General features: G+C 43.6%; 1 protein-coding gene and 1 long non-coding RNA gene across 25 annotated transcripts in view; both read right to left on the minus strand.

The window, feature by feature from the left end:
- The window catches only part of NRXN3 (neurexin 3), a 1,227,884-nt gene that overhangs the window by 673,682 nt on the left and 530,486 nt on the right, over nt 1-23,716 (minus strand). For all 24 annotated transcript variants that reach the window (XM_080973879.1, XM_080973871.1, XM_080973878.1 and 21 more), the window contains one exon: nt 132-251. In XM_080973879.1, coding sequence (XP_080830005.1) covers nt 132-251 — 120 coding nt within the window. The remainder of the gene's footprint in view (nt 1-131; nt 252-23,716) is intronic.
- Nucleotides 15,333-23,716, minus strand: part of LOC308459343 — a 57,011-nt gene continuing 48,627 nt past the window's right edge. Inside the window, exon 4 of the long non-coding RNA XR_013978018.1 lies at nt 15,333-15,391. This is a non-coding gene — a long non-coding RNA (uncharacterized lncRNA). The remainder of the gene's footprint in view (nt 15,392-23,716) is intronic.

The raw sequence follows: 23,716 nt of genomic DNA on the forward strand, positions 1-23,716 counted from the left end.
TTGTCCTAATTATTGGGGAAACGGGTAGTATTAAAGGTAAGGCATGGCCAAAGGTGCGAAGTGACAGAACTGTTATGTAACTTAAGTCTTCTGAATCAAAACGAGAAACCCATGATGAATCGCCCACTCACCTTCGGCAACATCATCATCCACTGTCAGCTTGAGACTCTTTCCCCGACGTACCACACGGACTGTGTGCCATTCATTGTCATTGAGTTTCTGCCCAGCATAAAGCGTCTCAGGTCCTTTACCTGGGGACAGTGGCAAGTAGAAGCAAAATTTAAGGCCACATCTGTTGCACAGTAAAAGCCTGCCTAGTTGGAAAAGTCACTGAAATCATCTTGGTGTGATGATGGTGCAAAAGCTAATTTGTTAAAAGGTGGTACAAATTACATTTGCATGCCTTGCCCACTTAAAGCTGAATGGGGATTGTTATTCCCTTCTCTCTAAGATATTCCTTACCTATCTCAGCCCCACATAGTTTCAGAGGAAGACTAAATGTTCCCTCTTACTTTACATCAGCAAACTTCACTGCAGTGCTAAAGGATCATAAAACCAGTGGATAAGTCAGCAGGAAACTGAAATGACAATGTTTCTGCTTTGAGGAGAGAGGAGAAGGAACCTATTCCCCATGGAAAGTAAACAACTCTTCTATTTTTCCCAGTGATCATACACACCAGGCTGAGTTCTGCAAACACATCTCCAGACGAGGTCAAGCATAAATGAGCCCCCAGCAGTCCCAACATTACCCTTACACTGAACAGCCCGGCTACAGATATTACCATCTCCAGAATAATCAGTCCAAACTCCTCCTTTTCCTTTGTTAATTGGGACTTTTTAGGTGCTTTCCTTTCTGTGTAATGAAGTACCAAGCATAGATCCTCGGGTAGACAATGCTCCTGAAGGAAAGCCAGGCTTGCAATTCTTTCTGGCTCTCCATTCTCAATAAATGCTTATTGCTTGCAAATGGAAGTCCTTGTAGAACGGAGATCAGGGAATCACTTGTGGTTCAAGGGGTGCATCAAACACCCCAGACCACAGATATAAACAAGGCACATAATGCTCAAGCAGCATCAATAGAAGTTAAAAAGCCTAAGCTACAAGTAAGCTAGCAGAAGGTGCTGGTTCTAATGGAAAGCTGAATCAGGACTTTGCAGTAAATTGTGTTTTAAAGGTGGCTTCAAGTGAGATGTCATCTCTGTCCAAGAAGTGATCAAGGATAGCAGACTGAGCATAGCTTTACTGGCACACAAACACCAAGAAGTGGCTCTAGATAGATGGTTTCTTGGCACGGTGCCTAGATTTGAATGCTCAAAGTGGAAGACTCCCATTTATAGAAATATATTTGGAATTAATTGTGTCGTTCATGTAGTAAATGCATTAGTCCTGGATCTACTTCAGTGGTTAATTGGGCAAGTTAGGATAATGGTAAACAGCACCCTGCCATGAATAAAAATCCATCCTGCCATCAGTGAAAAAGGCAGCAGATCTGGCTTGGGCATTTTAAGGGCAAAGAAATTCAAATTTTCTCCTTCATTTTTCATTTGAAAAAGTAGATATTTAGCAAATGTGTTTTGAAAGAAGGCCCCTTGGGACTAAAGATGTGAGAATTCAAGCCACACAAGCAAGAAAACAAACAAAGCGAAATATTTGAAGTCAGTGGAATCAATTGGGATGAATGCAAGCAGAGTTTAGTTGTCTCTATTATGAAAGGACATACAAGATTTGTAATTGGTTTCAGCATACAGGACTCCTTACATAATTGCAACAACCTGGCAAGTGCATTGGGGATGCTTCCCTACATGCCATGTAGGGGATAAATAACACGCAGGGCACAGATGTGGGTGAAAAACAGGCCAAAACGTTTATTGACTATAGTGTGGAAAGCAGGGTTGGAATGGCATTGGGCCGGGATCCACTAGTCCCCTACAATATTCAATCTGAAGCCCATTACATCATCCCAGCACTCCTGCTGGAGAATCCCATGGGAGCTGACCAGCATATAAGGACCATGGTCTATATTATGCTCCTGGAATCCCGCTGATAACCTGACACGAGTGGCATCAGGCCCAGCCCACCTCAGCTTGGGCTGAGAACTGGTTTACTTGAGGGTTCCCCTTATGTTTAGATCCTACCCAATGACATTTCTGCCACAAGAGCAGGTGAGCTGTCAAAAGCTCGCTACTGGCCACTCCTATCACTGCAACCAGTGTAGCACTCTGGAGTACAGATCTTCTAGCCACATGCCATTGCGTGCCTCTGAGAGGTGAACCCCCTGAAAACAGAAGTTCAAGTGGTTTTGCCGTTATTGATGGGTAGCTAATCCTGAGATTAGCCATGGTTTTCCCAGTAGTGATGTATGGAAGTGAGAGCTGGACCATCAAGAAGGCTGATTGCTGAAGAATTGATTCTTTTGAATTATGGTGCTGGAGGAGACTCTTGAGAGTCCCATGGACTGCAAGGAGATCAAACCTATCCATTCTGAAGGAAATCAGCCCTGAGTGCTCACTGGAAGGACAGATCGTGAAGTCGAGGCTCCAATACTTTGGCCACCTCATAAGAAGAGAAGACTCCCTGGAAAAGACCCTGATGTTGGGAAAGATGGAGGGCACAAGGAGAAGGAGACGACAGAGTACAAGGTGGTTGGACAGTGTTCTCGAAGCTATGAACATGAGCCTGACCAAACTGCGGGAGGCAGTGGAAGACAGGAGTGCCTGGCATGCTCTGGTCCATGGGGTCACGAAGAGTCGGACACGACTAAACGACTAAACAACAACAACAATCCTGAGACCACCCTACGTTGCCACAAAGCCTATTAATTTGCTGCCCAGGTGCCTATATGTGGTCTCCACTCTTGAGGTCTCTGCAGCCATGCTAACCACCACAGGGACATGTTGGAAACGTCACTTTCAGGCTGGTGAGAACTAGTGATGGTGGATCTGAATGGCCCTTTTAAAGATCCTGCCGGGCCCCATGAGAGGAGGAAGCCCACTAAGATCCCAGGCAGGGCAATCAACTACCGTTTCCCCAGTCATGGCAGCATCCAGGTCACCCCACAATCTGGCTCCCACTTTCATCCTTTAGATGTGATACTTTGGAGACCATGCTCCTTATCAGTATTCCATATAAAATACATTCGTAACGCAGCTGGGGCCAAATTTTTACATTGGTGGCAGCTAGTGAAAAAGGAGAATGATATGGAGATTTTACAACCATTCTTCTGTGTTCAGCCAGCTCTGCTTTTCTGATTAGAAACAAAACTGTGTGACTTCTTTGACTTTGATAAGCAACGGCAGGCTGACATTCAGCAGATAAATAAATAAATAGCACATTGGCACCTAGTTGCACCTTTGCACATGTCCACATGACCCCAGGTTCTTTCTTTCAGTGTGGCAGCAATCCCATGCTTTAGGATCAGGGGTTTTGCTCTCAAAAGATAATGGGGAAAATAAATAAATATGCCAGCTACCGTTGTTTTCTAGAGCATAAATGCATTCACAAACAACAGAAATTCAAAACTAATAGCCCTGGGGTGAGGGAGAAGAGAGAAAGGATTATTCTGCCTTCAAAGGCTTTCTGGCTGTTTGTGGAATATTATTTGCAAAGAGCTGATTTTAAATCATTTTAGATTTATCTGTCACTTCTTTCTTCTTTATCACCAGGCTTTGTTGTTCTCTTTTGTTTTAGTGGCTGTTGATTTTGCTCTCTGGAAGACATCTGCAGCGGGGTGGGGGGGGAGAGAGAGAGCTGTTTTTCATCTGTGATCACCTGCTGTAAGTTCCTGCTCAACATCACCTTTCTCAGCATTACATCACAACTGTTTCCACGGAAACAAAGTCTAATAGAAGAAGCAGAAGAAGAAGAGGCTGGAGTAGCCAGCCCAGGTGGACTGTCAAAATGAAATAAAAGTAAGAAACACCTTGCAGCCTTTCCCCCACTCATAGATAGTTGGCATTAAATTATGAGGGGGGGGGGAATGGTGCGCATTGCCCTAGAAGGAAGCTGAACTCCTGGAGACACTTTCTATTTTTAAATGTTTTTGATGAGATGGCAGCTGGTCGTTAGGCTCCCCCCCCCCCCCTTTCTTTTTGGTTGCTCATTACTTACTTTTTATGAGTGAGTACAAATAAGAGGCAGGAAGATTAGCATATAGCAGAAAGCAGAATAATGAGAATTGTGCTTTAGCCATAGATTAACGACAAAGGTGCTGGAGTGAGGGTTGGAACGGCTACTGTTGTCAGGGGAGCTTTCAGCTTTGGGAACATTATATGTCCTTTGGGGTGGCCTCCAAGATTCCTGCCCTGGATTCTGCCCAGCCAGATGAGGGAAAGACAGCAGACCTGTTGCTTGTTCTTAGCAAAGGTAACTATTGAATATAATCCCACCAAAGCATGTCTCTGGATGCTTCCACATGGCCTGTGTATTCAGCATTCATCCTGATGTATTTTGCAGGGAGGTTAGAGAAGGTTGGCATTTTAATGAGTATTCACTCTGATTTGTTTGCAGTGATTATCAATGACATTGCATTAAAGTAAGTGTTATCCTACACTTTCCAGCGCATTTTCCTGCCACTTTCCTTCTTGGGGAAATGGGATTTGTTGCACATCTGAAAACTTGGTGTGTGGGTTTGGTTAACAAAGAGCTACCCTGGAAGCAAGAAGAAGAAGAAGAACATATATCATAGAGGCAGTGTTCCAAAGGACAGGTAAAAAAGAAAATAGGACCGAAAGGAAGTATAAATTACCCCCAAAGATAATGATCTTAGGGGGACATGTTTGTGCGCCAGACAGAAAACTCCCAGTCACACATTTGGATGTGCCATTCTATCCATTTGTGTGCCAAGCAATTGAAATGGAAAGAGCTTTAAAAAAAATGGCAAGGTTGAAATCAGTCATCTTACCAACAAGTTTTAAGATTCATTGGCCTCTTTGGTTTAAATGTTTGGGGGCAAAGAAAGCATCCTGATGTGGGTCTCCTAACTCTGTGCATGAGTGTCTACATGCACACCCATGTATTCATGTGCAAATATCACTGTCTACTGTGCCTGCCTACTCTACCATAAATGTTAATGAAGTAGTCTATGGGACTGAATATAAACATCGAAAAGGCAGTTCCTCGAGGAGCATTGAAATGAAAAGAAGAAACAAATAACTTGCAGTACGTTGTCACCAGCCAAACTAACATACACATGCATACAGGGTTTTGCTCATACGCAGGTTCTAGAGATTCCTTACCACCAGAGTTCTTGCAGCCAAAGGATTAGCACAGAGGGGGCCTCAAATGGCTTTCCTTAGCCTTGCTCTTATTTTCCTTACCTGTGTGCTGTCTTGCTATCCTTCCTTGGAGGAATCATTCCCATTTAATATAACTGCTGGTACTTACCATGCTCTCATTACAGTCTCATTACAGTGAGACTGAAATACTATACCTCAGAAGTGTTCCTGGACTCCCATCAGACCCAACAAGCATCATCAATGGTCTGGGGTGATGGGAGCTGTCGTCCAGAAACTTCTGGTTACATGCAGAAGGCACCAGGTTCAATCCCCAGCATTTCCAGGTATGGCTGGGAGAGAACCCTGTCTGAAATCCTGGAGAGGAGCTGTCAGTCATTGTAGACAACACTGAGCTAGATGGCCTGACTGTGTATAAAACATCTTCATTTGTTCCTATGAACATAACTATGCTCCCTGGATGACAGTGGTATTTACAGACATATAGAAAATATTATGGAATCAGTTGTAAGGAGGGAACATTGGACTGTGACAAATGCCATATCTCTAAGACACCATTGGTAAGCAACAGAAGCTGAGTTGATAGTGGATTCCCACAGCCTAAGTGGCCAAGATTTCACTTTCTGTTGTGGTGGTAGATACAGAATCATAGAACGGTAGAGTTGGAAAGGACCACAAGGGTCCTCTAGTCCAACCACCTGCAATGCAGGAATCTTTTTGCCCAACATGGGCCTTAACCTCAGGCCCTAAGATTAAGAGTCTCATGTTCCACCAATTCCCTAATCTTCAGAATGTATTCAGGTTGCAGCTTTTCAAAATCAATCATTCATTCTCTCATTCAGGTCTTGAATGGTCAGGACCCAAATCTGTATTGCCACCCACAAAACCAGACTGGGGCCTGGTTTGCACATCACACAAAGCCAAACAATAGTTTAGCATGAACACATGAGTTTACAGGCTCCCAGAGAGGAGATTGTGGCTGCCTTGCTCATATAACCAAGGTTTGTTCTTGGTGTATGGCTTGTAGTTAGTTTGGAGAGGGATAATCCATGGGCCTAGGTTTGAATGACAGACTAAGCCAAACTATGGTTTGGTTTCATATAATGCAGCAGCAAAATGACAATGGAGGAGTGAAGCAGCTCCAACCCCCTGCATGCTCATGTGTCCATGCTAAGCCATAGTTTTGCTTAATGTGATGCGCAAAGCAGTCTACTATAAGGAGTGCTGTTTTTCTACAAAAAGAGATGCTGGAACCCGCCATGAACACCTCCCTCGTTCTCTTAGAATGCCAATGGTGCCCACCTGAAAGGTGCCGGAACTGAGTTCCTGTAAGGTTCCCCTGAAAAAAGCGATTATAAGGTAAAAATAAAAAAAATCCACTGAATTGTGGGTAGAACAGTTGTATGAATCTACCCTTATTTTTCCCATAGGTACTGCTTCCACTGTTGCAACTTATTTAATAGTCTCTTTCAATAGCGAAGGGAAGGCACATCAAACATTTTAAGCTGCCAGTCCTTAGGGTACAGAATATGTTTTGTTTCTAGAAATTCAACTGAAAGCTCCCTTAGAGATTTAATAATGAAAAATGGAATGGAAACGATTTCCTAAATTACATCTGTGAACACTAAAGAGCCTATTTAATTGTATGTTTTATAAGCATACGACTTTTAACAGTGTCACGTCCACACCATAATACTTGTTATGGTATTAAATGTTCCGAGTTTGTAAAATTTATTTTAAAAATTGCCCAGATGTTAGCTCCAGAGAAGCTGCCCCCTAAGTGTATTCTTGTACAAATCATCAAGTATTAACAACCATCAAATCAGGCTTGATGGGGGGGGGGGGAGAATGTCACGCTCTGATAACAGCTCAAATGGAGGCCAAGAGGTTTGCGGACAGGTGGATGTAATTTCGAAGTCTCGTAGCAACTCCCAGTCTTCTGTAGAGACAATTACTGCCAAGATCACAGCATACATTGGATCTAAATTCTACCTGTCCCTTCCCTCCATCTTAAGCCACTGTCAATAACTCTTTCTGGCACATGACAAATGACATGACTTAACCCAGGTAGATATTAGCAATTCAGAGGATATCACACCATTGCACACTGTAGGTGACACAAAGCAGATGGCTTTGTTTTATAGAAAGGGCACCCTGTAACCAACAGAGAAAGAAAAATGCCTGAAACATTGCCGAATGCATTTCTAAGTACCCAGAAGAAATGAAAGTACCATATGCAATGGCATTTATAGTGGGTAGCCTCTGAGATTGGCCAAAAGGCTAAGGAAACTAGAGCTATGAAAAAAATTTTTTTTAAAAAAACTCCTGTTGCTTTTGGAAATCATCACTAGGAAAAGAACATTTTGGTGAAATAATCTTGAGTGCAGCATGGAGTATGTAATGCCGACCATACTTTAGAAGTAGTCCAGGGATGTTTGTGAATATTCTTTCTTAAATTCTACAAATCATCTCTCCCTTGGTTTGTACACTGCAGCCTTCCCAGGTGCCACACTTCAGTCAAAGCCCAGGGGAAGGCATGACAAGGTAACACTTCCCAGGAGGCTTTTTCATATCCAGAAGCACAAGCAGCTAGGGAGGCACTAATGTGCTGGAGAATTTTTTAGTGAGGGAAAAAACACACATATACCACCCATGGCCGCCACGCAATGATAAAGTAAGCGCAAAACCTCACACTCAAAACAACTCTGAAGAAATTATTGAGTGCAGTAAGATTGATGCTGGAAAAAAATTCAAGACTGTTTTGCAGGGTACGAAAACTTTTGAGAAATTCAAGGATCGATTTCTGGAGAGCTCTAAGCAAAACATTAGAAGAGTAGCACAAGGAAGCACAACAAAAGATAACTGCCAAGCAGATCTACTGCTTCATCACCTAGGCCAGGGGTCTGCAACCTTTAAGACAAAAAGAGCCACTTGGACCGAAGAAAAAAAAACTGGGAGCCGCAAAACCATTGCGACATTTAAAACAGCGGGGAGTGTCGGGGCACACAATGCGCCTCCTCCCCTCGCTAGTATCCGCCCCGGAGCTGCGGCAAAGGTGTAAAAGAGCCACATGCGGCTCCGGAGCCGCGGGTTGCAGACCCCTGACCTAGGCCATGGGTAGGCAAACTAAGGTCCGGGGGCTGGATCCGGCCTAATTGCCTTCTCAATCCGGCCCGTGGACGGTCCAGGAATCAGTGTGGTTTTACAGGAGTAGAATGTGTCCTTTCATTTAAAATGCATCTCTGGGTTATTTGTGGGGCATAGGAATCCATTCATTTCCCCCCCAAAATATAGTCCGGCCCCCTACAAGGTCTCAGGGACAGTGGACCGGCCCCCTGCGGAAAAAGTTTGCTGACCCCTGACCTAGGCCATCAATTAGCCCTGACAGCTAGAACCACCAGCCACTCGTGACATGTTATTATTTATTACTACTGCTCTCTTGCTGCTATATTATTGTTTCAAACCTTGCTGCTGACTTTTATGCTGCTTTCTCACACACACACACACACACACACACACACACACCTAACTTACACCTGACATCAATACACACTGGCCCCACCCCAGTATCCCCATGAATACAAATTATGGCACCCTCTACTCCCAACCAGTTCTCTTATTAAGTGGGAAGGTCTTAAGGGAGCGTCTGCATGTAACTTGATGAATGCGTTTAGAAGCTTATTCACAATCAGGAATCCTAACAACAAAGATTTTCTGATCACGCAAAAGCTTCTAAGTGCAGTCTATTTACACCTTCCCTCTCAATATGGGAATGTTGGCATGGGGCATCCTGCTCACATTTTCAATCCATTATTCAGGCATAATGACAGGACAGGACTATGGACTGATCCCTTAGAGCTGTCTGCACAGAGTGGCTGCTGAAGTTGTGCTGCTTCCAGAAAGTTGATACCCTGTTCCTTGTTACTGCCCTATGGCCTGTTTGTGCCTTGATGCCTGAAACTCAGTTTTGCTCTTAATACACCATGTGCTTTGCAACATTATGCATTAACTATTGTGTGGTTGCAGATGACTCCTGATCCAAGTCCATGTTGCTAAACTGGGGAAACTTAAGATGTTTCCTAAGCTTGGAAGAGGACCACAACCCTCCTAACAAAAAGGCAAATAAAGGCACTGGCAGCATTTTGTGCCAGAAAGCAGTACTTTGGTAAACAGAGCGGTAACATGGCTAGGCGAGGGTGGTGGAGGAAAACAATACGATTCATTCGCCATTTCCTGTCTTTAATCTTAGGAAATATCCCCAAGGGCTCAATCTCTCTTAAACAGTGATACATCATGACATATTTTACACTGCCAGCTACAGCCTTGCATAGTGGATAATATGCAGTGCCTGCCAGTATTGCCTTAGTGTATGTGTTTACAAAAGTGATTTCCCTAGGGAGTCAAGCGTAGAGGGGGGAAACTCGGTCTGTTCTATCTTATTACATATCAGTTGACACTGTCTATTGCGGGCTCTGGATCCTATAATGTAATATGGGAGCAAAGGCCTAGCTCAAGCCGCAAGAAAGCACACACCATGGTGTTTATGTAACATCATTCAAGTAAGATTCTTCACAGAACTTGACAAGAGCAGGTGGAATTATTACAAGCCCCAGATCTCAGAAGCAGTGGGGAGAAATGCCAAAAGTTAAAACAGTATAGTTTAGAATGAGCGTTTGGCACAGCTGAAAATAGATCCATCGCCTGTGTGTGTGTGTGTGTGTGTGTGTGTGTGTGTGTGCATATGTGTGCATGCATGCATGTTCTAAGGATCATAGTGTTGCCTAAATGAATCTCAGTCCATTCACATTCTTTGGAATAGCTTTACATCTGCTGTTATTGTACTTTAGCCATAGACCCATAAAATTACACACACACACACACACACACACACACACATCCCTAAGTCATTGAGCATGTTTTTAGGAGAGCTATAAAGTGCCAGGAACATTAATTGTTCTTAATTTATTATCCCATCTCCTCCTGCTGCTCCTGGCTACTGCTTTGTTAATTTCCCTTCCTATCCCTTCTTTAATAAGCTTTCCCTATTAATGTGTTAAGAGGGAGTTTAAAAAAAATAAATATTCTCTTTACTGCATCCTGGTGCCTGACTGCTATGCCAAGGAGGAGCTTCCTATATATTTGATTAATATTTTACAAATAAAAGCCACAGCTGCCAATAATAGGAGCATAGCTTCTGCCAAGATGTTACCTAAGCACAGAGATCAAATATCCTTGCAGTAGTAACACAAGGAGACATTGCATATGGTATAAAAATCAGAGGTTCCAGCCATGTATATTCAAGGATCTTAAAACTATTTCCCATTTTGCAAATCAGAGGGTTCCCAGGACAATCCCAATATCCATCACACAGATTTGGTTGTGTGGCATTTCCCCTTTGGTGCTGTAAGGTGTGGTGAGGCCCACCAGGCCTTCTCATTTGGCCTTCCAAGCCGTCTTGGCCAAACCAAGCCCACCTGTTGTCAGATGTGGGGCAGGTAAAGAACTAGCTAATTTTTGCTTAGCTCTGAATGCAAAATTCTGCAAGCCCCAACAACCAACTGATTGTGACATCAGTCCATTATGCTGTCAGGTTACTGAGTGGTGGGCTTCAGAAATGGTGCTACATCAGGCAACTTCACACCATTTCCCAGATTGGGAAAGCAGTAGAGGTGGGAGAGAGGGAGATGGATTGATGGACTCCAAGGACCAGCCTTTCACTATCAAGTGATTTGGGAAGAAAATGAAAATTATTGGCAGCTTGGCAGGAAAGAACAGCAAGCTTCTATCCCATTGCCTGAATCATATCTGGTGAATGAAATTTATGGCCCATCCAAAATTCTATCTGTCCCATGATTTCTCGTCAGGGGTCTGAGAGGTTGTTGTTGTTGTTTTGTCCCACTGCTTTCCCCTGGGAAACCCAGAGTTTATTGTTGAATCAGAAGAAATGTCAATCTGCAGAAAACCTGACTGACATTTGTTCCAAATCAGCAGTCAGCCACAGGTTTCCTGGAGAAAGTTTTGGGACAAAAGGCAAAAATAAATAAATAAATCCTCTCAGACTCCTGACTAGGAATCATGGAACAAACAGAAGTGTGGATGGGCTCTTAGTGTGGTAGATGGGGGGGGGGGGGCTGTGGTTATTCTACCACACATCCAACTTGTGGGTCACCATGCCATCACAAACTTCCCCTGTGTGGAGTAGAGCAAGTGCAGCTCCTTTGTGAGCACATCGCGGTATAATGAATTAACTAGTCCCCTGTAGATTCCATGTGCGTGGTTCTTCACACATTCTGCTAAGTGTTTTGAGTAAGGGACAGTTCTGGCAAAGCCCACTTTCTCTGATCTCATTCTCTGCTACATGGAATGGGGCTCTTCCCTGTCTAAAAGGCAGGAGAGAAGGTTGGGAGTGTGGAATGTTAGGTAAGGGTGGGACTATGAGTTTGTGGTTTGTTTTCTGCAAGTATTTAGTACGTTAACAGTGTGATTCTATGCATGTTGACTCAGAAATAAGCTGCACCGAGTCCAATAGGGCTTACTCCCAGGTATGTGCGCAACCTAAACTTTTGTTTTAATAGTAACCAGTCACACACCTATAATAATATAGTTAAAGGAAAAAAGAAGCACAGAATAATAGATAATCTGCTAAGGGCACTGAACACGAAAGGGCCTACCCCTCTCTTTGAGAAGGAGAACTCTGGCCTTTTGATTCGTGGCTCTGAAAATACTGCCTTGTTTTCTCTAAAGAGAACATATTGACTGGAAGCAGGCTGAGCATGGAGTTCTGAGAAATTAGAAATGTATTTCCAGGAGGAGGGAGCTTTCAGCTTTTTAATAACTTTAGCTGTGCTGTGAGCTCATCAAGACATTAGCTTCCCACATTCTGAGTTAGGTGCTGCAGTTCTCAGGCAGGAGCACAAAAGTGCTCAAGGGAAAAACAGGCACCAGGGGAGTCCTTTATTCAGGATGGCTAAGTTGCCTGCTCCAGGATATGGTCATTTCCGTGACAGCTGCACACATACAGCTGCTTGGTGCCAACTCTTAGAGCAATTTTTGGACCAGCAGGAGGTTGAGGATCTGTTTATTTGCTAATGGGCTGGTCAGATTATTGCTTTGTTTATTATTTTAGTACTGTTAATGTTGTTCGCTAGAATTATGCATTTGGTATGTTTTCCCCCCATGGATGTTTGTTATATGAACTATTAATCCAAGGGCTGCCTGGAAAGCTCAGTTGGTTGCAGCATGGTGCTGATAATGTCAAGGTTGCAGGTTCAATCCCTGTGTGGGACAATTGCATATTCCTGCATTGCAGGGGGTTGGACTAGATGATCCTCAGGGTCCCTTCAAACTCTACAATTCTATGATTATATTATTTCCACCAATGCTATTAGGTATGGTATTTTTTAGTTTTGTTTTGTTTTTGGCTGAATGTTGGGTGACAAGCAACGAATTAATGAGTGAGTGAGTGAGTGAGTGAGTGAGTGAGTGAATTTTCCCTTTGCATGGCCTTAACAGGTAAGGACCAAGCCAGACTGAAGCTTCAGGAATGTTGTGAAATGAACATGATGAAAGTTCTTACATCAGAACTGGCAGCTCTTTAAGAAGTCATAAAGTGACTCATTGCATCAGGGCTGGGCAGCTGCAGTCTACTCACCATCCCTGAGGCTTTTCAATAGGGAGTAACCATTTCACAGAAATCCTAGCAGGTTGTAGCACTAAGTTTTAATTTATATATTTTTTAACTGTTGCTATATCTGTATTATCCCTGTTATACCTAATTGCAAATTCAAATGTATCCCTATCGTGTTTTATGACTTCCTTGATATTATATGTGAGCTGGAACTGGTCTGTGACTGAAATAATAAATTCATTCATTCAGGTTGTAGCCTTCCAGATTGTAGGAGGAAGAATTCCTTTAAAGTTGCAACTGTTTGTCCATTTTGTGTTCTGCTTTGTTGATAAGATGTTTGGTTTTGGTTATAGTGATTGTTCTGACCACAAGGTTCAGCCCAGGGATCTGGTTGCTAAAGGAAAATGAAGCCAAGGGTCTTAAGGGAGAAAAAGGAAAGCTTAACAAGTTGGGGGTGGAGGAGGAAAATGCAACAGAACACTGTACTAGCCTTTGGCCGGGGGGGGGGGTGACTGGAAGCGAAAATATTAGTTGAATACTTCATAAGTGGTAGTATTTGGGAGCACAGATGGCACACCACAGAATAAAAAAGCCAGGAGAAAGGTGCAAATAGACCTGAAAGTTAAACGGAGAAATGAAAATTGGTGAGTAATTGGCTTGGTTAGGGAAGCAATCTAGGCTTATCTGGATGTTTTCCCTCTTGTTATTTTTATTAGCTCTTCAAACTGTTTTTAAACAAATCTTTTTTTAAAAGAGCATTTTCAAAACCCATTATCTTGTTGCTCTTGGCAGGGGGTTGGACTCGATGGCCCTTGTGGTCTCTTCCAACTCTATGATTCTATGATTCTACCAGAAGCTTAAGTTAAGACTGAGTTCATTCATTTGACTTTAAATGTACCTGTTTAATGGAGGCAGAAAGGACGATTGTATGTATGCATGTATGTATGTATGTATGTATGTATTCATTCATTCACTCATTCATTTTCCAACTTTCTGCCGGTACAGGAGCCAAGGCAGCTTGCAGCCCAGGCAGGCTTATATAGGAATATACAGCCTTTCAGATAGCCTGGACCCAAGTCATATTGGGTTTTGAAGGTCATAACTAGCCTTTGAAATGGACCAGTAGCCAATGAAGCTGTTGTAGCAGGGGGTTTCTGTTCTCAATGTAACCTGCTTTAGTTAGCATTCTGGCTGTAACATCTTGGACCCATTTAAGTTTCTGAACTTTCCAAAGGCAGGCCAACACAGAGTGTTTGGCAGTGATCCAAATAGGATGTTTCACTGCGTCCAGATTGGACATCCCAGGAATGGGCTCGGCTGGCACACCAGTTTTAAACGTGCAAACACATTCCTGGCCAAAGCTGAAACCTGGGCATTTAGGCTCAGGGATGAATCCACACCCTACTGTGAACCTGAATCTTCAGTGAGAGTGTAACTCCATCCAGCACATGTTGAATCCCTATCCCTTGGTTGACCTTTTTACTGACCAGGAGCGCCTCCTCTGTCTTGTCTGGTTTACGCTTCAATTTGTTCACTTTCATCCAGTCCATTACTGACACCAGCCTCTGGTTTAGCACCAAAACAGCTCCCTCAGATTTAGATGGAAAGGGGGGGAAAGCAGAGTTTGGTGTCATCCATATAGTGGTGGCACCAAAGCCCAAAACTCCAGACAACCTCTTCCAACAGTTTGATATAAATGTTAGCTACCATGGGGAACAGGACAGAACCCCGAGGGACACCATATAGACCAAAGGCCAGGGCATCCAATAGGAGTTCCCCAGAACCACATTAAAAACCTAACTGGAGAACAACTATTGCAGGAGAGTGCCCTCTTCAGAATAGCAGCATGCTTTAAGAAAGCTGACAAACCTGTATACTGAATTGGATCACTGCAAACTTCAGTGACGTCATCATTCCTTGGCCCTCTTGCCTACTTGCTGCCAGAAAGCACTCTTAGTCACTGAGACATGCCATTCAAAGTACCCGCAACTCAAGCATACTTGAGTCACAGAAACACCTGAGAGCCTGGTGTGAAATGACAGCTGCTCAGCCACCCACTTAATACTACCATCACCACCACCACTAATGTCTTGGCACTGCATTCCTCACTAACATTCCCAGGCTTGCCTCCCTCCTCCCAGATCAGCCTCTATCCTTAACTCTTCCGTCTCTGAAAGCCCTGCCATGGGGCTTTTGTATTAACTGTCAAGAGCCCTTAGAGCAGATTCCCTGGCCTCATTAGTCAGCCCAGGGGTAGCAGAGGATGCTGACAAATCTGTGGAGTCTGCAGTGACATTCCGAGGGACCGATGTAGGTTTAGAGACTGTCAAGGGAAAAAAAGTAACCCAAGGCAACTTCTGTGGACTCATTTGAAATTCAAATTTATACATTGCGCTGCAAGATTCATTTCAGTGAAGAAGTGGTTTCAGGCTATAATGACCTGGATTTTTTATTTTATTTTATTACAAATGTGTTGGCAGGGTGGCAGGAGAGGCTGGCATCAAGAGAGTGTGTTCATGCAAACAGGAAGCAACTGTTCCATCATAAAGAATAAGAAAGAGCACACAGGAAATGTTAAAATCCTTCACATTTACCTAACTTTAACTTCATTATTTTCCTGTGCCAAACAACAGAATTAGGCTGACATAAGGAATTGCTGTCCCAGAATAAGGAACTCGGAGCTCCTGAGTTGGGTTAAAACACAAGGTATGAATGCAATTTCCTATGCTCCTCCCATAGAGGCCTTCCATGGCAACCTGAGGTTTCCCTCTCCATGCTGAAATTAGGATTGAAATAAGTATGCTATTGTAGCCTGAATAATAGGTTGCAGTGTGTGCTTGGCTGTTGTGTATGTATTTGTGCCTGCAATAGTTTCTACACACTGAAATGTGCCCACAGGCCTGAAAGAGCTGGCAAATTCTGAGTTAAAACCTCACTGCTTCACGATTATGCTTCTATTCTTTTCACTTCTCTGCCACTCTTCAGGCAATTACTGGGCATGTGGTAGCCACAGTGGAAATTCCCTGCACAATGGCTCATGACCTATGGCCAGCTGGTCACATCCATACAATTGCCACATCCCACATTCACCTGTTTGAGAATTCCCTTAAAGTCAAACAGCAGAAGCATGTTGACCAGCAGGCTAGAGAGAGCATAGATTTCCCAAGGGCCTCTCCCCGCCCACTCCTGGCAAGGGAACAGCCCCTGGACCAGCCTGACTTTTTCCTGAGTCATCCAAATGCTTTCCATAAAACAGGACACCCTCTAAAAGGTTGCTTGACAGATACCTGTCCAATCTCTCTAAAAATCTATGAAAAAGTGAACATATGAAGCAATTTATTCTACTGTTCACACCCAAGACACACTCTATGTTCTCATTCAATACTTCTGCCTGGCTGGAATGTGTCCATGCATGCAATAATGCCTCTTGCTTACATAGATGGAAGATGGAGGGATGTGTGAATGTGTAAACCCCTGAATTTTGCTTTGATGGGATACAGCCTACTGTACAAAGGTAAGAATCACATTGGTTGTTCTGCCCACCAAAGGGGGAGCCTTCTGAAGAGCTGTTTTTAGTTTGCAAAAGCCTCAGAAGCAGGACCCGAGTGCAACAAGACTCTCCCCACTTTGATTCCCAGTGCTGGATGTGCACCACAGCCATCATGGTTACTCTTCACTGATTGCCTTATAAATACCATTAACTTGTCTAAACTGCTTTCAAAGGCATCTGAGTTACACTGTTCCATAGGATTCCAGAGTCAATTCCATGCCCTGGGTAAAGAAGAAGTAGAATCATGACGGAGTAGCAACTGTATCCTGAAAATCTCAGAAGGACTATAGCAGGCATAGGCAAACTCGGCCCTCCAGATGTTTTGGGACTACAACTCTTATCATTCCTAGCTAACAGGACCAGTGGTCAGGGATGATTGGAATTGTAGTCTCAAAATATCTGGAGGGCCGAGTTTGCCTATGCCTGGACTATAGAGAGAGGAAATCCAGAGGACCAGGAAAAACAATCAGGACTAAGGAATACGAGTACAGAATTTGGATGGATAATGTTTGCCATGCTGGGATCTGCACTTTTTATGTGGGGTCTATGACCCCTTTAAGAGGGATGGAAGCACCATTCAAATCAGGATTTTAGAAAATCAACATTTAGGATCCTAGCTTCAATCCTTTACAAGGCTGCAGTAATCCTCATCAAACCCCCCATCAGCTCAGAAGCCCCATTCACTGGATGCCAATTCCATTCTTCCTATGAAACGAAGTGTAGATTTCTCTGGGAAAACCAAATTCATTTTCCTTCCCATCAGCTAGAATAAGCAGAATCGACAGATACTTCTGCCAAAGCAAATGTGAGCCATGAGAGTGGAATGGCAAATGATCTGGATGTTCATTTCCTATCTAAACATGTGGTGGCTTGAACCAATTAGTATCAAGTGCATCACACCTAACATCTCTCCCATCCTAACCCAAGCAGAAATGAAGAAGGAAACAACTAGGAAAGACATTCAAACTTAATTAGGCACCAGTTGATAAAGACCACTTTTAATGCCTCAATAGTCTGAAAGCTCATTGTGCATGTGTTTCTGTGGATGAGTCAGCAGCTTTGGTGTAAATTAAGCATTTAGAGCTCCTGTCTGCCCCCATCCTTACTACAGTTAAGATCAAACCATTGCTTTCACACCTTTAAGTCTATCAAGACCAGGTTCTCAAGGGCTTGTATTGGCACTGAACAGTTTGGTGAATGCCACCAAAGAAACCAGCTCTTTATACTAACACTTCTGGGAGAGGAACTGGATTCTCAGGCTTCCACACACCCTAAATATAAAACATTGTAAAATTATACTCTCCGCGAAAAAAATTTTTGGAAGAGCAAAACAAACAGGAACAGCTTTAAGTAAGATACTCTCTTCTAAAAGGTAACTGTTTACTTGCATTTGGATAAGTGGAACATTCATTTGTTTAAATTTATATCCTGCCCATCCTCCCCAAAGAGTCATGGATGCCCAACAACAAGTGATAAAGCAATAAAAACAAGTTTTAAAACATTTCCAATACAGACTAGGAAAGATCTCAAGATCTCAAGAAGCCTTTTGGAACATGTTCGTCATTTTTGAGGCCATGACCATTGGGAAAAGTACAACTGCACCCAAGAGAATAGCTAGCAACCACCAGTGATTGGTTGTAGCTCAAGGAAGGGCTGTAGTTCAGTTGTAAAGCACCAGCCTTGCACGCAGAAGTTCGTTGGGGCAATCCCTGGCATCTCCAGGTAGGGCTAGGAGAAAATCCCATCTGAAATCCTAGCAAGCCTTTGAAAGTTAGTGTAGATAATATTGAGCTTGATGGACCAATGGTCTGACTCTGTGTAAGGCTGCTTCCTATGCTCCTAAAGGTACACAGTGTGTGGGGGAGGAGGGCTGCAGCAGGGTGAAGAGGAAGGGGGAATCTCATCATATCATCATATGAGTGGAAGTCCACCTGCATGACACTGTTGAGTTCCATTGGAAAATCCTACGTTTGCTGTCAGATTTATGAGACCATCCAATGGAATTCAATGGTATTTCAACTATATTGTGTAGGGGGTCCAATATTAATCATTTCATATCATATCATTTTAATACATTTTCAGGCTTCGTAGTAACAATACTCCTCTGAAATGGGGGGGGGGGGACCAACAAGAAGACTGATGAGATAAGGGGCCTTTAGCTGCCATTCATACCTATCCTCCATTTGTTGAACCAAGTTTTAATCCTGGAGATATCTCCCTATATTGACTGGAGAATGGTTTTGTTGTCTACTTGTATTGTCTGGATAATTTCAGTGATTTGTATACCGTGAAACTTGCTTGCTACCATACAGTGACTTGATCACATAATATATTCACTAAGTGGGTCCTATGACTTTGTATGTTAGCTGCTGAATGCATATGAGGCCAGGAACTTGCTGAAGCCAAGCAAGACTAGGTCTAGTCAATGTCCGGATGGAGGACCATGGGTGGAATGCAATGCTGTGCTATGGCAAACGTCCCAGCAGCACAAACATTGCAGACTGCCAGATGGAACAAACCCCCCTCTCCACCCACTATAAGCTGTTCTGGGGGTTCTCCTGGAAGGGGGGCAGGGGAGGAGAAGACGGAAAGCCCATTGTGCAAGCAGGTGCCTTAATGCAGGACATGTGCTGATGGGACTTGTCAAAAGAATCCCATCCCATATGTGTGCCACCTTGAGTTCCATAATGGGAAAAAGAAACAAAATAAAAGCTCAGGAAACAGGTCATGCAAGAGACTCTGAGGAGCTGGTGCTAGCATAGCTAACAGAAAGCTAAAAGGACAGTCTGACCCTGGTATAAAACATCTATCTGTGGTCCTACAAATGACTGCAATCAAGGGATGAAAACCCTTATCATGGCCTTATAACCTAATATAAATATATGAAGCTGCCTTATGTTGAACCAGTCCATTGGCCCATCAAGCCAGTACTGCCTACTAAAAATGGTTCTCCAGACATTCAGGCAAAGGTCTTTTACTTGAGATCTTTTAACTGGACATTGTGAAGTGAACTTTGGATTCTCTGCATGCAAAGCTGGTACTCTACCACTGAATAGTGGCTCCTCCTCTCCGGAATACATTCCAGCTTAGTTTATCGCACTCTCCTTCCCTAAACCTTCTTCACTGGAAACTATGCAAATAAATCTCCTATGTCCCATCACATATTGCCGCCATGCACAATTGAGCAGCTGCTGCACCTTTGGCCACGAATGAGGTGGTGCCTTTCCTTTCTACTGCTCACAGGAGCACAGTGAGAATTAATTCACTCAGCACTTAAAGCAATAAAGAGCATATAAATATTAGTGTTTATACATCCTTCGTGGGGTCTCAGATTCTGCTGACAAGCCAGCTGTGGTAATGAACGCTCCCCAATGCACTATTATATTTAGATCAACATTTATTTTGGGAAATGTGCACGTAAAAAGTCTTCTCTGAATGCCTGAAGGTGCTAAAGGCAACATTTATGGCCTTTGTCATTAGAAAATCCCAAGAGGCAGGAAAAAAAATAAATAGGGGGAAATAATAGCATGCTAAATTCATGGGGTGTCATTCAACTAACCACTACTGAGAGGAGAAATTAATGAACATGACTAAGTTAGGCCAGAAAATTTCAATGGGTCTATTCTGAATAAAACTTAGTTCAATACCACCTATTGACTGTTGTGGTCTACGGAATCAAGTTATAAAATTGCTTGTTGGTTAAGGACTACCTTTGCTTAAATGTACGGTTTTCCACAGCCCTTTCAAGCGCAGTCCGGGTAACATTTGGGAGAGATTGGGACCTAGACAATCACAGAAGATGACTCCAATCTAGTACTGCAGGAGTGGCCAATGCAGTCCCCTCCAGTTGTTCGACTAAAATTGCCTGGCCACTGGCCTTTCTGGCTGCAGCCTGGAGTCTAGCATCCAGGGTAGCATATTAGCAACTCTTGCTGCACTGGATCGATCTGTAAGTTGAGCTGTGAATTTGTATAATTTCCTAAGACAGTGGTTATTAAATTTATTATAACCAAACCTCTAAAAAATAATTGTCCTGCCCAATTTTTTGGGAAACAGACTTTATTGACTGTTTATTATCACCTCGAGAAAATCCAGCGAAGTGGCCTCTGTGCCTTTTGGGGTGCAGTTATGGTTCCTGCTTCAATATTTTATTGTTGTTATTGAAGGAAGCAGTGGGCCTGGTGTTTGTTCCTTTGTATTCTCTTTGCATGTTGCTTCTTTCACCCACCATTTATTATTATTATTATTATTATTATTATTATTATTATTATTATTATTATTATTTGTATACTGCCCTTTATCCGAAGATCACATCACAACATCAAAATACAAAATTAGAATATGAAATACTAAAAACACACACAAAAACACCTCAATAACCTCCCTCCCACAAGAAAATATTTTAAAAGCCATAGAATGTTTAATCAGCCAAAGCCCTAGTTATAGAGAAACATTTTTGTCTGGCACCTAAAGATATGTAATGAAGGCACCAGGCAAGCCTCCCTGGGGATAGCTCTCAAATTATGGGTGGCAGAAAAGCCCTGTTCCCATGTTGCCACCTTCTGGACTTCTCATGGAGGGGGCACATAGATGATGATTGAAGGGTTCAGATCATATGGGGAGAGGTGGTCAAATCCAGCATGTTGAATTGGGCCTGGAAACTAAGTGGTAGTCAGTACAGTCAGGCAAAGATCAGTGTAATATGCTCAAATCACCCTGCCCTAGTGGGCAAGTTTGCTGCATCAGCTAAAGTTTCCAAACCATCTTCAAGGGCAGCCCCATTGCAGTAATCTAACCTGGAGGTTACCAGAGCATGTCATATCCGCTGGGAAATCCCCAAGGGCTGTTTGCAAAACAATTAGATCCATCAGCGCCTCTAAGGGCGGGATCATCCTCATAGGTCCTCTGCTTCTGCAGAGGGAGAAAGGTGCTGAAACCTTAAATTTCACCAGGAAGTGATTTGACCCTGACAAAGGACTTGTCAGTATCCTCCACTTTCAGGTCACCTTCTGCCCAGCTGAGAAAACAAGGTGTGACCTGCCACGTAAATTGGGTCAATGGCATGTTGGGGAAACCCCAGGGTCCTCATGAAGTCCTGAGCCACCCCAGAGCTAACCATTTCAACATGGATGTTGAAGTCCGCCAACACCAGCAGTCTGGAAGTCCTCAACACCACCACTGAAACCAGCTGTGTCAGCTCAAGCAGGGAGACAGCTGGGCAGCAAGTCAGGCGGTAAACTAGCAGAATCCCCAATCTGTACCAATTACCCAATGCCAGGAATGGACACTCTGGACCCTTACACATCTAGATAGAGAGCCTGGAAAGAGAGATGAAGTCTCTATAGACTATGACAATTCCCCCTCCCTGACCAACTCTACGACTAATAAAAAAACAAAGAACCATCCATCTTTCTGCAATCACCTTAGCACATTTTTTCATACGCTGAACATAATGCAGTGGTGTCTCTGAAGGGCCAATGTAATGACAATAATTTCCTGTCATTAACCTCTGAGGCATGCTTGTAGTGCTTCTGAAAGGAGGGCTAGAGAATCCTGAATGAGCTGGAATATTTAATAAAATGCAGTCTAACAAACAATAATAATGTCTGTCTGTTGCTGGGTAATCAAGCCCTACTACCCATTCTGAAGAAAGATGGACATGCTTAAACATGTTGCAATGTCAGCCTCAGGCTACAATGCTATACTCGCTCGCCTGGAAGTGAGCCCCATTGGACTTACTCCTGAGTAGACATGCATAGCACTGCAGTGATAGGGTCCATTCAGACATCCCTTTTATTTTGCATTCATGATTATTCGAGCTCGTGATGTTATTGGGGAGGCTATACACAACCCTACTTTTGAATAATATTTGAGGCTGCCCAAGTTTCAAGGGGGACATGCTGCTTTGTTTCCAATCAGTGCACGTGCCCTAGCTCTCTGCTCAAAACCTGTAACTTTGTACATCGCAAATGTCCTGGATTGCTTTTTGTCTCACTTGTGTTATGCCGCAGAGCAAGAGTGACCCTCCCGGTGGCAATATTGCTGTAACATTGGGGAAGCATCCCAGAACAACTTACAAAGCAGAATTAAGTTGTGGATGGTCCATCATAAAACCATCACTAGAAGAAGAAGAGTTTGGATTTGATATCCTGCCTTTCACTCCCTTTAAGGAGTCTCAAAGTGGCCAACATTCTCCTTTCCCTTCCTCCCCCACAACAAACACTCTGTGAGGTGAGTGGGGCTGAGAGACTTCAGAGAAGTGTGACTGGCCCAAGGTCACCCAGCAGCTGCATGTGGAGGAGCAGAGACGCGAACCCGGTTCCCCAGATTATGAGCCTACTGCTCTTAACCACTACACCACACTGGCTCTCACTAATGCACTATTATTGCATCAACTACCTGTTGCAGAAAAATCCAGTCTGCAGGGGCTCTTAGTGTGTCTCTGATGTTCCTGGAGGATGCTGAATGGGACCAGCTATGTAGCTGAACACCATAGTCAGGCTGCAGTCCTGCCTACACTTGCCCTCTGACAAAAGCTGTGATCTTGCTTTATATTGTTTGCCTACTCAAAATCCTGTAAATGTGCATGTGTAAGAGCATGTCATACATATACATACAACCACATAACAGGATCTCTAGACTATTCCTTTAAGATTATTAAAAAAGACAGCATGCACAAGCAATTTTGTGGGATTCAATGCCCGAAGCAGAAACAGAAGCAGGTTACAGGTTTGATCCCCACACAGTTGCATATTCCTGCATTGCAGGAGGTTGGACTAGATTAGGGGTGCACAACCTGTGGCCCTCCAGATGTTTCTGGACTACAACTCCCATCAGCCCCTGCCAGTATAGCCAGTGATCAGGGATGATCGGAGGTGTAGTCCAACAACCTCTGGAGGGCCGCAGGTTGTGCAACCCTGGAAAAGATGATCCTCAGGGTTGCTTTCCAACTCTACAATTCTATGATTTGGAGGAGAAGAAGGAGGAGGAGGAGGAACAGGAGGAGAAGAAGATTTTATCCAAACAATAAATTGCACCAAGGTCAATGGAAATTGGGTGTCCCTAAACACACACTGCTTTTAGCTGATCTGTTTATAACATTTGCCCAGGGGCTTCTGGGGCAGCACTCTCTAAGCAAGCACCAGATGGGAGCCACCATCTAAATTTCCCAGAGCCTCATGACAAAAGAAAATGGCAGCTCCTAGACCTACCTGCTCAGTATGAGGGGACCAAGGCCAGTTTCCATGCAGTTGGACCCTGCCAGGTCACTGGACTGCTGGCAGTTACCCAAAAGTATTGGTGCAGCTT

Source organism: Podarcis pityusensis (assembly GCF_964106645.2).
Source record: "Podarcis pityusensis genome assembly, chromosome: 1".
Classification (NCBI taxonomy): domain Eukaryota; kingdom Metazoa; phylum Chordata; class Lepidosauria; order Squamata; family Lacertidae; genus Podarcis; species Podarcis pityusensis.